Raw genomic sequence first — 19,068 nt, forward strand, 5'->3', positions numbered from 1 at the left:
TTTAGCTAGCATATGATGTCACCAAACCAGAAGATAGCTAAATACTTTTTACATTAGCATGTGACGCTCAGGAACTAGCACAAATCCCGCAAACTTCCGGGAATTGCCAATAATTTACTAAATTACTCACGATAAACGCTCAAAAAGTATAACAATTATTTAAAGAATTATAGATACAGACCTCTCTATGCACTCGATATGTCGATTTAAAAAATAGTTTTGGAAAGAAGACATTTTGCAATATTCTAAGTATATAGCCTAGGCATCACGGGCTAGCTATTTAGACACTGCAACTTTAGCACTCACTATAATCATATTTACTATTATAAAGTTTGATTAACTTTTGTTGTCTTCGCCAGAATGCACTGGAGACCGCTACTCAAACAAAAATGCTGGTTTGGTCAAAAATAATCATCGCTATATCCGAATAGCGAGTTGTATGCTTCCAGACACTATCCGAAACGGTAGTATGATATTATAATGCAAAAAAATTCTAAATATTCATTACGCAATCACAGTAACCGCGTTTAAAATAATTTACATTTTTCTCGAGAAAGTGATATATGATGAAACAGAGAAAAAATCGCCAAAGGCGGGGGCGGTCAAGTCACGCCGCCAAGCCTAGAGTCCTGATCGGTACTTGAGAAAGGGTATAAGTAAGCCCAGCCTGGGGGCGGGATGACGACATTCTGGTTTTTTCCCCGGCTCTGAGCGCCTAAGTGGACGTACGGAGAAGTGTAATGCTAGGAGCAGAGATCTCAGTAAAGATAGAGATGGAAAAGAAGTTTAGAAATGGTTGTGACAGGCTACTTCTGTAAAGGAATCTCTCAGGTTTTGACCTGCCAAATGAGCTCTGTTATACTCACAGACACCATTCAAACAGTTTTGTGAAACTTAGGGTGCTTCATCATATGTAATAAGTATATGCATATTCTAGTTACTGGGTAGGAGTAACCAGATTAAATCGGGTATGGTTTTTTATCAGCACAATACTGCCTCCTCAGCCCTAACAGGTTAAATATTATAGTTTATTTACATTTAGACAACCTGAAGATGATATAGACACGTTATTTGACTTGTTTGGACGAAATACACTGTAGCTTTTAGAACTTCTTTGTCTGCATGTTAAAGGAGTGGATTTTCTAAAGTCATGGCTTGCAAATAGACCATTTTGGGATATAAAGAAGGACTTATGAACAAACGACATTCATTGTGTAGCTGGGACCCTTGGGATTAGTAAATGGAGGTTAGATCTTCAAAGGTAAGTGATTTATTTTATCACTATTTGGGATTCTGTGACGCCCAGCAAGTTTGGAAAATATGTTATGTGGGGTGTGTTTTAGATAATCGAAAGCTATGTTTTCAATTGGGTAGTTTTTGAAATCTGACAACGGAGTTGATTGCTAAGATTTTAAGATTTTAAATGATGTATGAATTTGTAATTTTCATGAATGTTTAATATGTTTCTATGTTGAATTTGGCCCTCTGCAATTTCACCGATGTTGTGAGGTGTTTTAAGTTAGCGTACGCAGAGCCCTAAGAAATTAAAACCATGTGCCGATTTAGATAAAACTGGTTCATCAGAGCCATTACAAAACCTTTACAACTGATTCATCACTGTCATACTAAAAAGGGTCCAGAGTTTTCCTGGTTAGGTCAACAGATAAGGACAAACTCTGGGCCCCAGGGCAAAAAAATTGCCCCCCCCCACTCTGGGACCTATGGTTGCCACCAGTCTGCTTGCCATTCTCAGTTATCGTCAGGTACTGTATGTGGATGATCAGGGCTTTATTCAGAAAAAGTTTCTTGGGCTACTTTGGTTTGTCAAGTGGGTGAGATGTGAATTCCGTGTATATCTTCATGGACAAACTTGTTGTTTTAACCTACGATGGCTCAGCTTCAAGGGAACGTATCTGCCATTTGTATTTCCAGCTGAGTCCCCTCCTGTTCCATGATTTAACAAGCGATGACCACTCCACTACCATTCAACTACCTCCTCACATGAACTGGAAGCCACGTCTCATGTGGCCCACTCATCCACTGGCACATTGAATGTTTCCTCTCCAAGCACAGTGAGGGAACCCCTGTCAATTTTTTTGTCATTACTTTATGTAGAGTCAATCACAATCACATTATTACACATCTATGATTTGACTCCTTGCTTGGACTAACTCATTCTTAGCTCTTTTGTCTCACTGTGTAGTGTTTTTGTGTTATTGTCTTCCCGGTCAAATCCTGTCCTGCACTGGTCAAGCCTCTGAACACCTCAACTCATGCCTCATACCCTCATTCAATCACTGCTGTGATCCCGTCCCAAAATGGTGTAAGTAGCCCTCCCATTCCTATTCCCCATAATATTGTACTATAAGTGTCTTTATTAAATGCTTCAGGTTAAAATAATTACTCTTTGACGATTTTTGAAAAACATTTTGACGTCTCTGTGGGTCTCCCATCCTCCTCAACAACAGAAATGTCTAATAACGTCTAATACAATTCATAATTAATAATTCTGCAAGTTTTCTGTGTTCAGAAGCCTGATTCTACTCACTGTGGTAGTGTGGAAGTGTTGAGCTGTATTATTTGGCCTGTGGTCCTGTTGCCCCCAGTCCCAGTGGTGAAGATAATGTCTTAATTGAGCTTCTTGTCTGTGACTGAGATACGTAATCTGCACATTTACTAAAACGTCAGCTCTCATCTCTCCCAATGTTCTCAATGTCAAACGATGAAGGCTGGGTAGTTTTTTTCATGATTGCAACCCAGGTCATTTTAGTCGGCTGGCCCTCGCTACATATTCGTCGCCAGACCCACTGGCTCCAGGTCATCTACAAGTCTATGCTAGGTAAAGCTCCGCCTTATCTCAGCTCCCTGGTCACGATAACAACACCCACCCGTAGCACGTGCTCCAGCAGGTACATCTCACTGGTCATCCCCAAAGCCAACACCTCCTTTGGCCGCCTTTCCTTCCAGTTCTCTGCTGCCAGTGAATGGAACGAATTGCAAAAATCACTGGTTGGAGACTCATATCTCCCTCACCAACTTTACACATCAGCTATCTGAGCAGCTAACCGATTGCTGCAGCTGTACATAGCCCATCTGTAAATAGCCCACCCAATCTACCTACCTCATCCCCATATTGTTTTATTTACTTTGCTGCTCTTTTGTACTCCAGTATCACTACTTACACATCATCATCTGCTCATCTATCACTCCAGTGTTAATCTGCTAAATTCTGATTACTTTGCTACTACGGACTATTTATTGCCATACCTCCTCACGCCATTTGCACACACTGTATATAGACTTTCTTTTTCTTTTGTGTTGACTGTACGCTTGTTTATTCCATGTAACTCTGTGTTGTTGTTTCTGTCGCACTGCTTTGCTTTATCTTGGCCAGGTCGCAGTTGTAAATGAGAACTAGCCACCTTGTTAAATAAAGGTGAAATAATACAAATAAAAAGATCCTATATCATAATGAATCAGATTACATGGAGAGGGGGGACCTGATCCTAGATCATAATGAATCAGAATACATTGAGAGGGGGGACCTGATCCTAGATCATAATGAATCAGATTACATGGAGAGGGGGGACCTGATCCTAGATCATAATGAATCAGATTACATGGAGAGGGGGGACCTGATCCTACATCATAATGAATCAGATTACATTGAGAGCCGGATATATATAATATACTGTGGCAAACCTCTTCAAAGTTAGGAGCGTTTGTCACAAATTAAGTGGGAAACTGTCACCAAAGTCAGCCCAGAATGAAAGTTCTTTCGAACATGACAGTACCTGTGTGTTTGTTTCGCTGTCCTGGTCCACCCAGGCCGCAGGTAAGGTCAAGGTCCAGGTAAGGTAGGTCCAGGTCTAAACGGCAACAGGTAAGTCCAAAACAGTCCAGCTCGTACACGGTAAATCCAGCCAATGTAGATTGTCTCTTTCTCTATGGTTCATAGATCCTTCCCGCCCTCTCTCTCTCTTCCTGGTTTTTCTTGACCTTTTATCTGTGGGTCGGCTCCACCTTCTGAGGGTTCCCCTTGCTTCTGGGAATTGTAGTTTTGGCAGTCGGCCATTTTGTGATCTGTAGTTCTGATCGGGGTGGCCATTTTAGTGATCGGGCAGAGCCCGTTTATTAGTTCTGCCCTCACATATCTGCCATTTATCACTCGACCCCCTTCTTTGCCACAATACCCTACTATTTTTTAATATTTAATATGCCATAAACAGTTTTTTTTAACAGTTTCATTAATTCATTGTAATTAACTTAATCATTATGTCACACCCCTCTCTATTGTCATTGGTTGCATTAATTGCACTGTTCGTTTACATAACCTGGTTCAAGTATTGATGACATCACCCTGAAGAAGGCACAGTGATGCTGAAACGTTGGTAAATACTGTCGTGGCTTTGGCTATGCCGGATTAAGTGATATGACATGCTAACTTATAAAATGATTTCTCTGTAATTAATATTACCTGATTAAGCTAATCATGTAAAAGTAATTAACTAGAAAGTCGGGGCACCACGGAAGAACGTTTATAGAGCCGTTATCTTCCGAATAAACTCTTAAAATACTTTGTAATATTTTACATCGATAGCAGTCAATATTAACCCTTGTTTTATTTTCAGTCTCATAATGAAAGTTTTAAGTTCTTGGCTATTTTCATGAACCCTGGCTAACAAGTTGAATCAGCAATACAAAATTGGGTTTAATTATTTATTTACTAAATAAACTAAGCACACAGAATTACAAATACACAGAATACAGATGATGTCATACAGAAAACGTCCCGGTGGACGGAACCTGTATGACGGCTGGTTACACAAAGGAAAGGGTGTTGGGCTTGAATGAAAGAGCGGGAAGATTTAGGAACACAGAAACAGCAGCTATGCTATCGTAAATACATTATCTTATGCATTCTAAATTACCGCCCATTTGGAAAAGGAAAATGCAATAAATATTTACTCTGAGCTGCGCTTCAGTAGATTGGTCGTAGATGCTGGCCGGGTTGGCCAACAGATCTTCCTGTTTTGGAAGAATGTCAATGGTGGTCAATTGGATACGTGGTGGTATCTTCATCTGGTTGTTAGACTGGATCCGTCGTCCGTCCTTTCCTAGCCCACGTCTACAGCGGCCGCGCTAACTCAACGGCTAGGAAGTATCACTTCTGTAGTGAATAAGCTCAAAGTTCATACCATTCGCCACCAAAGCTCACGCCGAGGTTGGCTTAGTTCTGTACTTGACATGTGTGTCCTTCTAACGTAGAGGCTGAAGACCTCCCGTACTGGAACAACGTGATTATCTTTTCGTCAAAGGCTTATATAGTGGAGAGGGGGGAAGGATGTGTTTCATCGTTTATAACCCTCCTCTTCACAGGGGTGGGCCACTGATCAAGCAGGGCACTTTCCTTATGAAAACCCAATTCTCTCATTTGGAAGCTAAAATTACATTTAATCTCCTAACAAACAATTCCAATATCAAACATTTCAATTGCATAACAATTCCATGTTACTCTGATAACTAGAGGGTGTATACTTTCTCAGGTACAGTTTATGTCGTCCTGTCATCAGTCATAATGTCTCAGATGACAACCGAACCTTACATGCATACTCATTACGTTCCCAAGCATATTTCCAACTGGTTTTATTACCAAAATATGGTTCCTTTCCCCATTTGTTTGATGTTCCCAGACTCTCTATATTTAACACAGGCTATTCAAGTCCTTCAGTAGGGTCAGAGAGGGGAAGGGAGAAAGGTATTTATGGGGGGGGGGTCATAAACCTTACCCACAGGCCAACGTCATGACAATACCATTCCACTTATTCCACTCCAGCCATTACAAGCCTGTCCTCCCTAAATAAGGTCCCACCAACCTCCTGTGGTACAAACACAAACAGTAAAATATATCATAAAAAAGGCAAAGTGGAAAAGATCAGAAAATATTACAAGCCTGTCATGTGTGAGTGTCCAGTGTGTGTTTGTCCATTGTGTGTGTTCAGTGTGTGTGTGTTCATTGTGTGTGTGTGTGTGTGTGTGTGTGTGTGTGTGTGTGTGTGTGTGTGTCCAGTGAGTGTGTGTGTGTGTGTCCAGTGGGTTTGTGTGTGTGTGTTCAGTGTGTGTGTGTGTGTGTGTGTCTGTGTTTATGTGTGTCAGGTGTGTGTGTGTGTCAGTGTTTGTGTGTGTGTGTCCAGAGTGTGTGTGTGTGTGTATCCAGTGTGTTTGTCAAGCATGTGTGTGTCAAGCGTGTGTGTGTCAAGCGTGTGTGTGTGTGTCCAGTGAGTGTGTGTGTGTGTCCAGTGAGTGTGTGTCCAGTGTGTGTGTGTGTTCAGTGTGTGTGTCTGTGTCCAGTGTGTGTGTGTGTGTGTGTGTGTGTGTGTGTGTGTGTGTGTGTGTGTGTGTGTGTGTGTGTGTGTGTTCAGTGTGTGTGTGTGTGTCTGTGTTTATGTGTGTCAGGTGTGTGTGTGTGTGTGTGTCAGTGTTTGTGTGTGTGTCCCCAGAGTGTGTGTGTGTATCCAGTGTGTTTGTCAAGCATGTGTGTGTCAAGCGTGTGTGTCAAGCGTGTGTGTGTGTGTCCAGTGAGTGTGTGTGTGTGTCCAGTGAGTGTGTGTCCAGTGTGTGTGTGTGTTCTGTGTGTGTGTGTGTGTGTGTGTGTGTGTGTGTGTGTGTGTGTGTGTGTGTGTGTGTGTGTGTGTGTGTGTGTGTGTGTGTGTGTGTGTCCAGTGGGTTTGTGTGTGTGTGTGTGTGTTCAGTGTGTGTGTGTGTGTCTGTGTTTATGTGTGTCAGTGTGTGTGTGTGTGTGTGTCAGTGTTTGTGTGTGTGTCCCCAGAGTGTGTGTGTGTGTATCCAGTGTGTTTGTCAAGCATGTGTGTGTCAAGCGTGTGTGTGTCAAGCGTGTGTGTCAAGCGTGTGTGTGTGTCCAGTGAGTGTGTGTGTGTGTGTGTCCAGTGAGTGTGTGTCCAGTGTGTGTGTGTGTTCAGTGTGTGTCTGTGTCCAGTGTGTGTGTTGTGTGTGTGTGTGTGTGTGTGTGTGTGTGTGTGTGTGTGTGTGTGTGTGTCCAGTTATTATTTCAGGGACACTGAGGAGTCAACATCACAAACCCTAAACCCTGGATAGAGGGGCTCAGGGAATGTGGAGGTGAATGTGATCAGGTGGGTCAGTGTGTCAGAGGAGGCTCTATAGAAGGACAGAGTGCCGGCTGGCCAGTCCAGATACACTCCTACTCTGTGGGGGCTGGAGGAGGGGACGTCTATGGTAGTGGGATTATTATTGTGACAGGCAGTGTATCTGTTGTCAGAGCAGAACAGACACCAGGACTTGTCATTGTATCCAAGACAACAGTCCTTAACCCCTCCTCTCCTGCTGATTCCTTTATATGTCACTCCTATATCAGCCCCCCATTCCACTCTACCTCCCAGTAACAGCGCCCAGTCAGACCCTCTCTACACAGCACCTGTCTACAGTCCTCAAATCTCTCTGGGTGATCAGGATACAGCTGCTTCTCTCTCCTCCATGTCACATTTCTGTTCTCCTCAGACAGAGAGAGGAGTCTGTTTACTGTGTTTAGGTCCAGTGTGAGATCACAGACATCTGATGGATGAAACCAGACACAATATTAGAAATCATCATCATTCACATTAGAATGTTAACTCACTTTTCACTAATTCATTTAATGTAGATGTTTCTAGGTATCAAAAGGAGAAGTTAAGGTAACTTGAGACTTGTTGAATGATCATATGTTATACTGTATGGTAATATAATACACACTTATTCACATTAATTACACACACACACACACACACACACACACACACACACACACACACACACACACATCAACTCTTTGTAAACTTTGGTGTCCCTGATTTCTGCTTCTGTAGAACTCCAGCTGATATTTAATATGACCAAGTCAGTAATGATGGTGGTCTTTGACTTTGACTTAACTTGAATTAAGACTTATTCTTAGTCATATTCTTCACAGCAGTCAACACTCACATTTTCTAAGCCCAGGTTTCATTCTGATCTCTTCACCATGTTCCACACTGTAGCGGTAAGCAGAAAAACAGACAGTCATTGAGGGATACACCTGAACTCCACACACACACACACACACACACACACACACACACACACACACACACACACACACACACACACACACACACACACACACACACACACACACACACACACACACAGCATATAATTTTGTCCAAGTGGTGGTCAGAATGTTTGTCTTAACTAGCCTGAAAAGTCAAACATGTCTGATATGAACATTGACATAAACCCTCTACATACTTGAGTTTCTCCAGTCTGCAGTGTGGATCCTCCAGTCCAGCAGTCAGCAGTCTGACTCCTGAGTCTCCTGGGTGATTGTAGCTCAGGTCCAGCTCTCTCAGGTGTGAGGGGTTTGACCTCAGAGCTGAGACCAGAGAAGCACAGCCTTCCTCTGTGACTAGACAGCCTGACAGCCTGCAAAGAGTAAAATCATATTAAAATCACACTGCTAGTCTTTGGTGGTGAAAATAGTGGCAGTATATTTCTTAAACATATTCAGATATATCAGTGTCCTGAAACCTTCCATATCTATTCATAAATTAATGTATCATATTATGAATTACAAATTATCAACGTTTTGCCTGCAGATAGAAACATGTATAGTACAAATATTTGAGTAGACTGACCAGACCAGTTTAAAAGCAGTATCAGTCAAAAGACAGACAGTGAGGTATCAGATTTAGATTGTATTGAGTATACAGTCCACACCATATCTATTTTGACAGTGAAGATAACATTTTAAATGTGGCTCTAAACTCCAACATTTTGGATTTGAGATCAAATGTTTCATATGAGGTGACAGTATATAATGTCACCTTTTATTTGAGGATATTTTCATACATATCTGTTTCACCATTTAGTAAAATGAAAGCACTTCATGTATCTAGTCCCCCTATTTAAATAAGTCATATGTTTTCTGACCAATTAAATCATAGTGTGTTAAAATAGTCAAAAGTTTAGTATTTGGTCCCATATTCTTTGACTGCAATGACGACATCAAGCCTGTGACTGCCATGATTGAGAAGGATCATGAAAAATAATGAGTGAAAAAGTTACAGAGGCCACAACAAAACATGCTAACCTCTGTCATGACGTTGGCCTCTTTGGGTACAGGAAGGACAGTTGACCCCCCTCCCCTTTGTACCAACACCCATACAGGACCAGGCTTCATTTGACAAGCTGTTCTATGGGCACTATAAAACACTCCCTGATTTACATTTCTCCAGACCAGGCCTACACTCCGTTGGCACATAGGTTCTACCTTCCAATTCCTCTACTGAAAGTGAACCATACCACGTGGTTAACTTTTAGACTATTGATACCGACAGAATAAGAACAAGTCTTTGATATTAATTATTAGTCTGCAGCTAAGTAAATTATATCATCGAACGCGAAGACCAACGAAACCACCATTCTATGACGACATTAATGAATGTTGCTTTGAAAGATCCATTCTAACCGAGAGAGAGACTCTCCAACAGAACCGAACTCTCCAACAAAGAACGACGACACACTGAGCGTAAATATATATTGATTGCAATTGTTCCCGAATGAGTGAGCCTTCAATTGTCAATTGTTAATATTAATGAACTCTGTGTAACTTCTCAGCGGACCGTTTATGACCCATTGTTCAACAGGCCGACCTGCCTGTTTAGCCCACAAGGGCACATTCCTCTACCAATCCTTTGTGACGATAATTACTGTTTGTATGTTTTTCTGTTAATTACTTAGTGTAGTAAATAAATGATTTTAAGACAATTGATGTATGGATGATTTTAGTAAAGACTGGGTTCGTGCAGATACAACAATTTATGACGTTTTGGAATGAGACTGGACTAGAGGTAAATACACCATTTAAACTTAGAAGATAATCGACCTATATTATAATAGAATATAATATTATAGTACAGGAAAGTTATATTAGGAAAATTATAGCTTTGTAATCTGAATATTCTCCTTGGTGCCCCGACCTCCTAGTTAATTACAATTAAATGATTAATCAGTTTAATCGCGTGATAATAATTACAGGGAGCTAATTGATAAACATATCTTCCGTTTAATGGTACCCCCAAAGACACGACACCTCTCATCATTACCAATAACAGAGGCTACAACAAAACATGCTAACCTCTCACCATTACCAATAACAGAGGCTACAACAAAACATGCTAACCTCTCACCATTACCAATAACAGAGGCTACAACAAAACATGCTAACCTCTCACCATTACCAATAACAGAGACTACAACAAAACATGCTAACCTCTCACCATTACCAATAACAGAGGCTACAACAAAACATGCTAACCTCTCACCATTACCAATAACAGAGGCTACAACAAAACATGCTAACCTCTCACCATTACCAATAACAGAGGCTACAACAAAACATGCTAACCTCTCACCATTACCAATAACAGAGACTACAACAAAACACTTGTGGACCAACTACAGGAATACTGACCTCAGAGTCTCCAGTCTGCAGTGTGGATCCTCCAGTCCAGCAGAGAGCAGCTTCACTCCTGAATCCTTCAGGTCATTGTTACTCAGGTCCAGCTCTCTCAGGTGTGAGGGGTTTGAACTGAGAACTGAGGCCAACACTTTACAGGATGTGTCTGTGAGTTTACAGCCAGTGAGTCTGCCAACACAGAAGAAATACAATGACAGACAGGTTGTATTAAAATTATATTCTTAGCTTTCCATGTTTACGCTGTTACCCGTTTACAAATAATGTGTTGGGTTTGACCACAGAGCTGAGACCAGAGAAGCACAGCCTTCCTCTGTGACTAGACAGCCTGACAGCCTGCAACGAGTAAAATCATCTTGTAGAGAGAAAAATATATAATACAAATATTTGAGTAGACTGACCAGACCAGTTTAAAAGCAGTATCAGTCAAAAGACAGACATTGAGGTATCAGATTTAGATTGTATTGAGTATACAGTCCACACCATATCTATTTTGACAGGAATAGATGAATGAGGCTGAGGGTGATGACTACAACAACGATGGTGATATTGATGGAGGAATAGATGAATGAGGCTGATGGTGTTGACTACAACAAGTATGGCAAAAGTCAACAACGCAGCCACTGCTAGCTAGCCTACTTCACCAGCCAGCAGTACTGCATCATTTGTAATTTTAGTCAATAAGATTTTTTGCAACGTAAGCTTAACTTTCTGAACATTCGAGACGTGTAGTCCACTTGTCATTCCAACGTGATATGGACCTGTGGACTATTGCGGAGGTTAGGAGGAGTATATCCAGGGCTTTGGAGGAATTAGGGGCAGGAGAAAAGCACCTCCCACGAGAACAGGTGGAGGCAGCGAGAGCGCGGCAACAAGGGGAAGCACGAGAGGCAGACACACCCCCCAAAAAATTTGGGAGATTGGCACAGTCAGGTTGGAGACCTGAGCCAGCTCCTCATGCTTACCGTGGGGAGCGAGTGACTGAGCAAGCACCGTGTTATGCGGTGATGCGCACTGTGTCGCCAGTGCGCATTCACAGCCCGGTGAGCTCTGTGCCTGCCCCACGTACCAGGCCTCCAGTGAGTCTATCCAGCCTGGTACGCCCTGTTCCTGCTCCTCGCACTTGCCCTGAGGTGCGTGTCACCAGTCGGGCGCCACCTGTTCCAGCCCCACGCATCAGGTCTCTAGTGCGCCTGCCCAGTCCGGTGTGTCTTGTTCCTGCTCCTTGCCCTGAGGTGTGTGTTACCAGTCTGGCGCCACCTGTGCCAGCCCCACGCATCAGGCCTCCAGTACGCCTTCCCAGTCCAGAGCTTCCGGCAACGTCCCCCAGTCCGGAGCCTCCAGCGACGTTCCCCAGTCCGGTGAGACCTGTTCCGGCTCCATGTAAAAGCCTCCAGTGATGATCCATGGTCCGAAGCCTCCAATGATGATCCATGGCACGAAGACTCCAGTGATGATCCATGGCACGAAGCCTCCAATAATGATCCATGGCACGAAGCCTCCAGTGATGATCCATGGCACGAAGCCTCCAGTGATGATCCATGGCCTGGAGTCTCCAGTGATAATCCATGGCAAGAAGGCTGTTGGGATGATCCATGGCCCGGAGCCTCCAGTGATGATCCATGGCACGAAGACTCCAGTGATGATCCATGGCCCGGAGCCTCCAGTGGTGATCCAAGGCACGGAGCCTGCAATGATGATCCAATGATGATCCAAGCTAATATTTTAAATGTGGCTCTAAACTCCAACATTTTGGATTTCAGATCAAATGTTTCATATGAGGTAACAGTATATAATGTCACCTTTTATTTGAGGATATTTTCATACATATCTGATTCACCATTTAGAAATGAAAGCAGTTTATGTATCTAGTCCCCCATTTGAAGAAGTCATAAGTATTCTGACCAATTCATTTATAGTGTATTAAAGTAGTCAATAGATTAGTGTTTCGTTGTAAACTAGTTGGTTGCATTTGCAGTTTGTTTTGGTTGTGTTTTGCCCAATAATAAAATGGTGGATGATGACTGGATAATTTTCTGTCTAAGTGAGTAGATAACATGTTTCTAAACACTACTAAATGAATCCTGATTATGCCATGATTACTACAAATCATGAATGAATCATGAATAATAATGAGTGAGAAAGTTACAGAGGCTACAACAAGACATGCTAACCTCTCACCATTACGAATAACAGAGGATACAACAAAACATGCTAACCTCTCACCATTACCAATAACAGAGGCTACAACAAGACATGCTAACCTCTCACCATTACCAATAACAGAGGATACAACAAAACATGCTAACCTCTCACCATTACCAATAACAGAGGCTACAACAAAACATGCTAACCTCTCACCATTACCAATAACAGAGGCTACAACAAAACATGCTAACCTCTCACCATTACCAATAACAGAGACTACAACAAAACATGCTAACCTCTCACCATTACCAATAACAGAGGCTACAACAAAACATGCTAACCTCTCAACACTCCCAATAACAGAGGATACAACAAAACATGCTAACCTCTCACCATTAACAATAACAGAGGCTACAACAAAACATACTAACCTCTCACCATTACCTAAAACAGAGGATACAACAAAACATGCTAACCTCTCACCATTACCAATAACAGAGGATACAACAAAACATGCTAACCTCTCACCATTACCAATAACAGAGGCTACAACAAAACATGCTAACCTCTCACCATTACCAATAACAGAGGCTACAACAAAACATGCTAACCTCTCACCATTACCAATAACAGAGACTACAACAAAACATGCTAACCTCTCACCATTACCAATAACAGAGGCTACAACAAAACATGCTAACCTCTCAACACTCCCAATAACAGAGGATACAACAAAACATGCTAACCTCTCACCATTAACAATAACAGAGGCTACAACAAAACATACTAACCTCTCACCATTACCTAAAACAGAGGATACAACAAAACATGCTAACCTCTCACCATTACCAATAACAGAGGCTACAACAAAACATGCTAACCTCTCACCATTACCAATAACAGAGACTACAACAAAACATGCTAACCTCTCACCATTACCAATAACAGAGGCTACAACAAAACATGCTAACCTCTCACCATCACCAATGACAGAGACTTCAACAAAACATGCTAACCTCTCTCCATTACCAATAACAGAGGCTACAACAAAACATGCTAACCTCTCACCATTACCAATAACAGAGGCTACAACAAAACATGCTAACCTCTCACCATTACCAATAACAGAGACTACAACAACACATGCTAACCTCTCACCATTACCAATAACAGAGGCTCATTTATCATTATTCACGATTCATTCCTGATTATTCATAATCATGGTAGCATCCACATGAATGTAGAAGTGTTCAGAAACATCTTCTATTCTTACTGACAATACAAGTGAAGTGACTCCAAAATTACAGGACATTATTCACCATTAAGTTACGATTAGGAAAAATATTATCTAAAACACAACTAGGACAAACAGCAAATTAATTCAACAATTTAGTAGAATCACAAGCTTGATGTAATCACTGCAGGCATGAATATGGGACAAAACATTCAACTTTTGACTAAATACATTTGTCCAAATAATTAATAATTTTTAAATGTAAATATTGATTCATTGCTTCAACTTCATGTAATTGTCAATAAAAGCCTTTGACACTTATGAAATGCTTGTAATTATAATTCAGTATTCCACAGTAACATCTGACAAAAAATATCTAAAGACACTGAAGCAGCAAACTTTGTGGAAATTAATATTTGTGTCATTCTCAAAACTTTTGGCCACGACTGTATATGTATGAATACGTTTAAATAAAAGGTGACATTCTGTACTGTCACCTAATATGAAACATCTCAAATCCAAAATGCTGGAGCATAGCACCACATTTAAAACTGTAAACTTCACTGTCCAAACACATATGGTGTGGACTATGTGTGTCTGGTAAACACATGTGGATCTGGTGAACAGTTATCACTTGTTGACCAACTACAGGAATACTGACCTCAGAGTCTCCAGTTTACAGTGTGGATCCTCCAGTCCAGCAGAGAGCAGCTCCACTCCTGAATCCTTCAGGTCATTGTTACTCAGGTCCAGCTCTCTCAGGTGTGAGGGGTTTGAACTGAGAACTGAGGCCAACACTTTACAGGATGTGTCTGTGAGTTTACAGCCAGTGAGTCTGCCAACACAGAAGAAATACAATGACAGACATTTTGTATTAAAATGATACGCTTAGCTTTCCCTGTTTACACTGTTACCCGTTTACAAATAATGTGTTGGGTTTGACCTCAGAGCTGAGACCAGAGAAGCACAGCCTTCCTCTGTGACTCCACAGGCTGACAGCCTGCAAAGAGTCAAATCATATTAAAATCACACTGCTATTCTTTGGTGGTGAAAATAGTGGCGGTATATTTTTTCAACATATGAAACCTTCCATATCTATTTGTAAATTAATATATCGTCATTAAAAATGACAAATTATCAAAGTTTTTCCTGCAGATAGAAACATGTATAGTACAAATATTTGAGTAGACTGACCAGACCAGTTTAAAAGCAGTATCAGTCAAAAGACAGACAGTGAGGTATCAGATTTAGATTGTATTGAGTATACAGTCCACACCATATCTATTTTGATAGTGAAGCAAAACATTTAAATGTGGCCCTACACTCCAGCATTTTGGATTTCAGATCAAATGTTTCATAAGAGGTGACATTGACGCATTTGCAGTTATTTTAATAATAATGAGTGAGAAAAGTTACAGAAGCTACAACAAAACATGCTAACCTCTCACCATTACCAATAACAGAGGCTACAACAAAACATGCTAACCTCTCACCATTACCATTAACAGAGGCTACAACAAAACATGCTAACCTCTCACCATTACCAATAACAGAGGCTACAACAAAACATGCTAACCTCTCACCATTACCACTAACAGAGGATACAACAAAACATGCTAACCTCTCACCATTACTAATAACAGAGGCTACAGCAAAACATGCTAACCTCTCACCATTACCAATAACAGAGGCTACAACAAACATGCTAACCTCTCACCATTACCAATAACAGAGGATACAACAAAACCTGCTAACCTCTCACCATTACCAATAACAAAGGACACAACAAAACATGCTAACCTCTCACCATTACCAAAAACAGTGGCTACAACAAAACATACTAACCATTACCAATAACAGAGGCTACAACAAAACATGCTAACCTCTCACCATTACCATTAACAGAGGCTACAACAAAACATGCTAACCTCTCACCATTACCAATAACAGAGGCTACAACAAAACATGCTAACCTCTCACCATTACCAATAACAGAGGCTACAACAAAACATGCTAACCTCTCATCATTACCAATAACAGAGGCTACAACAAAACATGCTAACCTCTCATCATTACTAATAACAGAGGCTTCAACAAAACATGCTAACCTCTCACCATTACCAATAACAGAGGATACAACAAAACATACTAACCTCTCATCATTACCAATAACAGAGGCTACAACAAAACATGCTAACCTCTCACCATTACCAATAACAGAGGATACAACAAAACATACTAACCTCTCACCATTACCAATAACAGAGGCTACAACAAAACATGCTAACCTCTCACCATTACCAATAACAGAGGCTACAATCTAAAACACAACCAAATGTACAACTGTAAGCTTCACTGTCCAAACACATATGGTGTGGACTATGTGTGCCTGGTAAACACATGTGGATCTGGTGAACAGTTATCACTTGTTGACCAACTAAAGGAATACTGACCTCAGAGTCTTCAGTCTGCAGTGTGGATCCTCCAGTCCAGCAGAGAGCAGCTTCACGCCTGAATCCTTCAGGTCATTGTTACTCAGGTCCAGCTCTCTCAGGTGTGAGGGGTTTGAACTGAGAACTGAGACCAGAGAAGCACAGCCTTCCTCTGTGACTCCACAGCCTGACAGCCTGCAACGAGATCATCATGACTTCACAAACACACTGTTAATTTAACACCAGTAGTGTAGAAGGACAACGGTAGATGCATTTGGTTTATTCTCTCAAACAACATATAGATTCATCTTCCGTCTCCTAGAATTGTATGGTCATATTGTAATACTAGATTGAATATCTGATTCAATATGTTATTCAATTTAATATTATATACATATTATAATACACATTTTTCTCTAAACATAATATTTCTTTCTTCCTGATGATTACTTCTTATATGTCATTTTATTTACTCACAGAGCAGCTCTGGAGGCTTTGACCACTGGCAGCAGCCTCAGAAGACCTTCCTCTGATCTGGAGTATTTCTTCAGGTCAAACACATCCAGCTCCTTTTCTGAAGTCAGCAACACAAAGACCAGAGCTGACCACTGTGCAGGTGACAGGTTGGGTTTTGAGAGACTTCCTGATTTCAGGTAGCTTTGGATCTCCTCCACTAGAGAATGGTCATTCAGTTCATTCAGAGAGTGGAACAGATTGATGCTCCTCTCTGGAGAGGTATTCTCCCTGATCTTCTCCTTGATGTACTTGACTGTTTCTTCATGGCTCTGTGAGCTGATTCTTGTCTTTGTCAGTAGACCTCGTAAGTGCTTCTGATTGGACTCCAGTGAGAGGCCCAGAAGGAAGCGGAGGAAAAGGTCCAGGTTTCCTGTCTCACTTTGTAAGGCTTTATCCACAGCACTCTTGTAGACAGTAACTTCAGGCTCGTCTCTGTACAGCAAAGAAAATATACTGGACTTTGTTTGCTGTTTGTCCATTAGATTCTCATTGTTGTTGATGAATGAGAGGAACACATACACAGCAGCCAGAAACTCCTGAATGCTCAGATGCACGAAGCAGTACACCTTCATCTGGTGCAGCACACATTCCTCTTTAAAGATCTGTGTGCACAATCCTGAGTACACTGAGGCTTCATTGACATCAATGCCAGCCTCTTTCAGGTCTTCTTCATAGAAAATCAGATTGCCATTCACAAGCTGTTGAAAAGCCAGTTTTCCCAGTGACAGAATGCTCTCGTTACTCAAGTGTGGATCTGTCTCTTCTTTCCCAAGATACTTTTCATTCTTCTGTTTGGTATGAAACACCACAAGGTGTGTGTACATCTCAGTCAGAGTCTTGGGCATCTCTTCTCTCTTATGTTTCAGCATGTGTTCGAGGACTGTTGCAGAAATCCAACAGAAGACTGGAATGTGGCACATGATGTGGAGGCTCCTTGATGTCTTTATGTGTGAGATGATTCTGCTGGCCAAGTCCTCATCACTGAATCTCTTTCTGAAGTACTCCTCCTTCTGTGGGTCATTGAACCCTCGTACCTCTGTCACCTGGTCAACACACCCTGAAGGGATCTTATTGGCTGCTGCAGGTCGGGTAGTTATCCAGAGGAGAGCAGAGGGAAGCAGATTTCCCTTGATGAGATTTGTCAGAAGAACATCCACTGAGGTTGACTCTGTGACGTCCCAACAGATCTTGTTCTTCTGGAAGTCTAGGGGCAGTCGGCACTCATCCAGACCATCAAAGATGAACAGAACTTTGTACTTGTTGTAATTGGAGATTCTTGATTGTTTGGTTTCCATTGAGAAGTGATTGACAAGTTCAATGAAAGTGTGTTTGTCCCCTTTCATCAAATTCAGCTCCCGAAAAGGGAATGAAAACACAAATTGAACATCCTGATTTGCTTTTCCTTCAGCCCAGTCCAGAATGAACTTCTGCACAGAGACTGTTTTTCCAATGCCAGCGACTCCCTTTGTCAGCACAGTTCTGATGAGTTTGTCTTGTCCAGTTAAGGGTTTGAAGATGTCGTTACATTTGATTGCAGTCTCTGGTCTTGCTTGTTTCCTGGTTGTTGTCTCAATCTGTCTCAGCTCATGTTCATTATTGACCTCTCCTGTTCCACCCTCTGTGATGTAGAGCTCTGTGTAGATCTTATTGAGAAGTGTTGGGTTTCCTTGTTTAGCGATCCCCTCAAATACATATTGAAACTTCTTCTTTAGATTAGATTTGAGTTCACGTTGGCAAATCACAGCAAGTTCATCTGAATGAAGAAATAACAAGGATTATATTAATATTACATTTGTTTTAATGCCTACAGTATTGTAGGACTGTTATAAAGTTAAATTATAATCATTTATTCTCTTAACTGACTGTATAAATGTGTAAATGTTTTCATAATGCATTACAGACTGGTGTGACTGATTACATTATTTTTGGTATTATTGATGGTATTATTAATGTTGTCTCTCTCTCTCTGCTGCTGCTACGTGATGAGGTCACTAGGTGTTGTGTTAAGGCTGCTACAATATCATTGAGTTACACAGCTACTTTAGCTGTACTTTAGCTACAGCTTTTAAATGTTATAAAACAGCATTCAACATGAGGCAGACAGATCTTACATTTCTCCAGTGTGTCAGCAAGCTCCTTCTGGTTCATTTTCCTCAGGATGTGCAGTGTGATCTTCAGAGCCCCCTCTCTGGCACTGCTCTCCTGCTTCTCAT

At 41.4% G+C, this 19,068-nt stretch overlaps 1 protein-coding gene across 1 annotated transcript; it reads right to left on the bottom strand.

The window, feature by feature from the left end:
* Positions 1 to 16,812: 16,812 nt before the first annotated feature.
* On the bottom strand, positions 16,813 to 18,576 carry LOC123741803 (NLR family CARD domain-containing protein 3-like; the record flags this gene model as incomplete). The annotated part of the gene is made up of 1 exon (XM_045716008.1): positions 16,813 to 18,576. A coding segment is annotated over one exon (1,764 nt), but the record flags the coding sequence as incomplete, so codon positions are not given.
* Between the last annotated feature and the right edge of the window lie 492 nt (positions 18,577 to 19,068).

This window comes from Salmo salar, chromosome ssa03 (genome assembly GCF_905237065.1).
Source record: "Salmo salar chromosome ssa03, Ssal_v3.1, whole genome shotgun sequence".
Taxonomy (NCBI): Eukaryota; Metazoa; Chordata; class Actinopteri; order Salmoniformes; family Salmonidae; genus Salmo; species Salmo salar.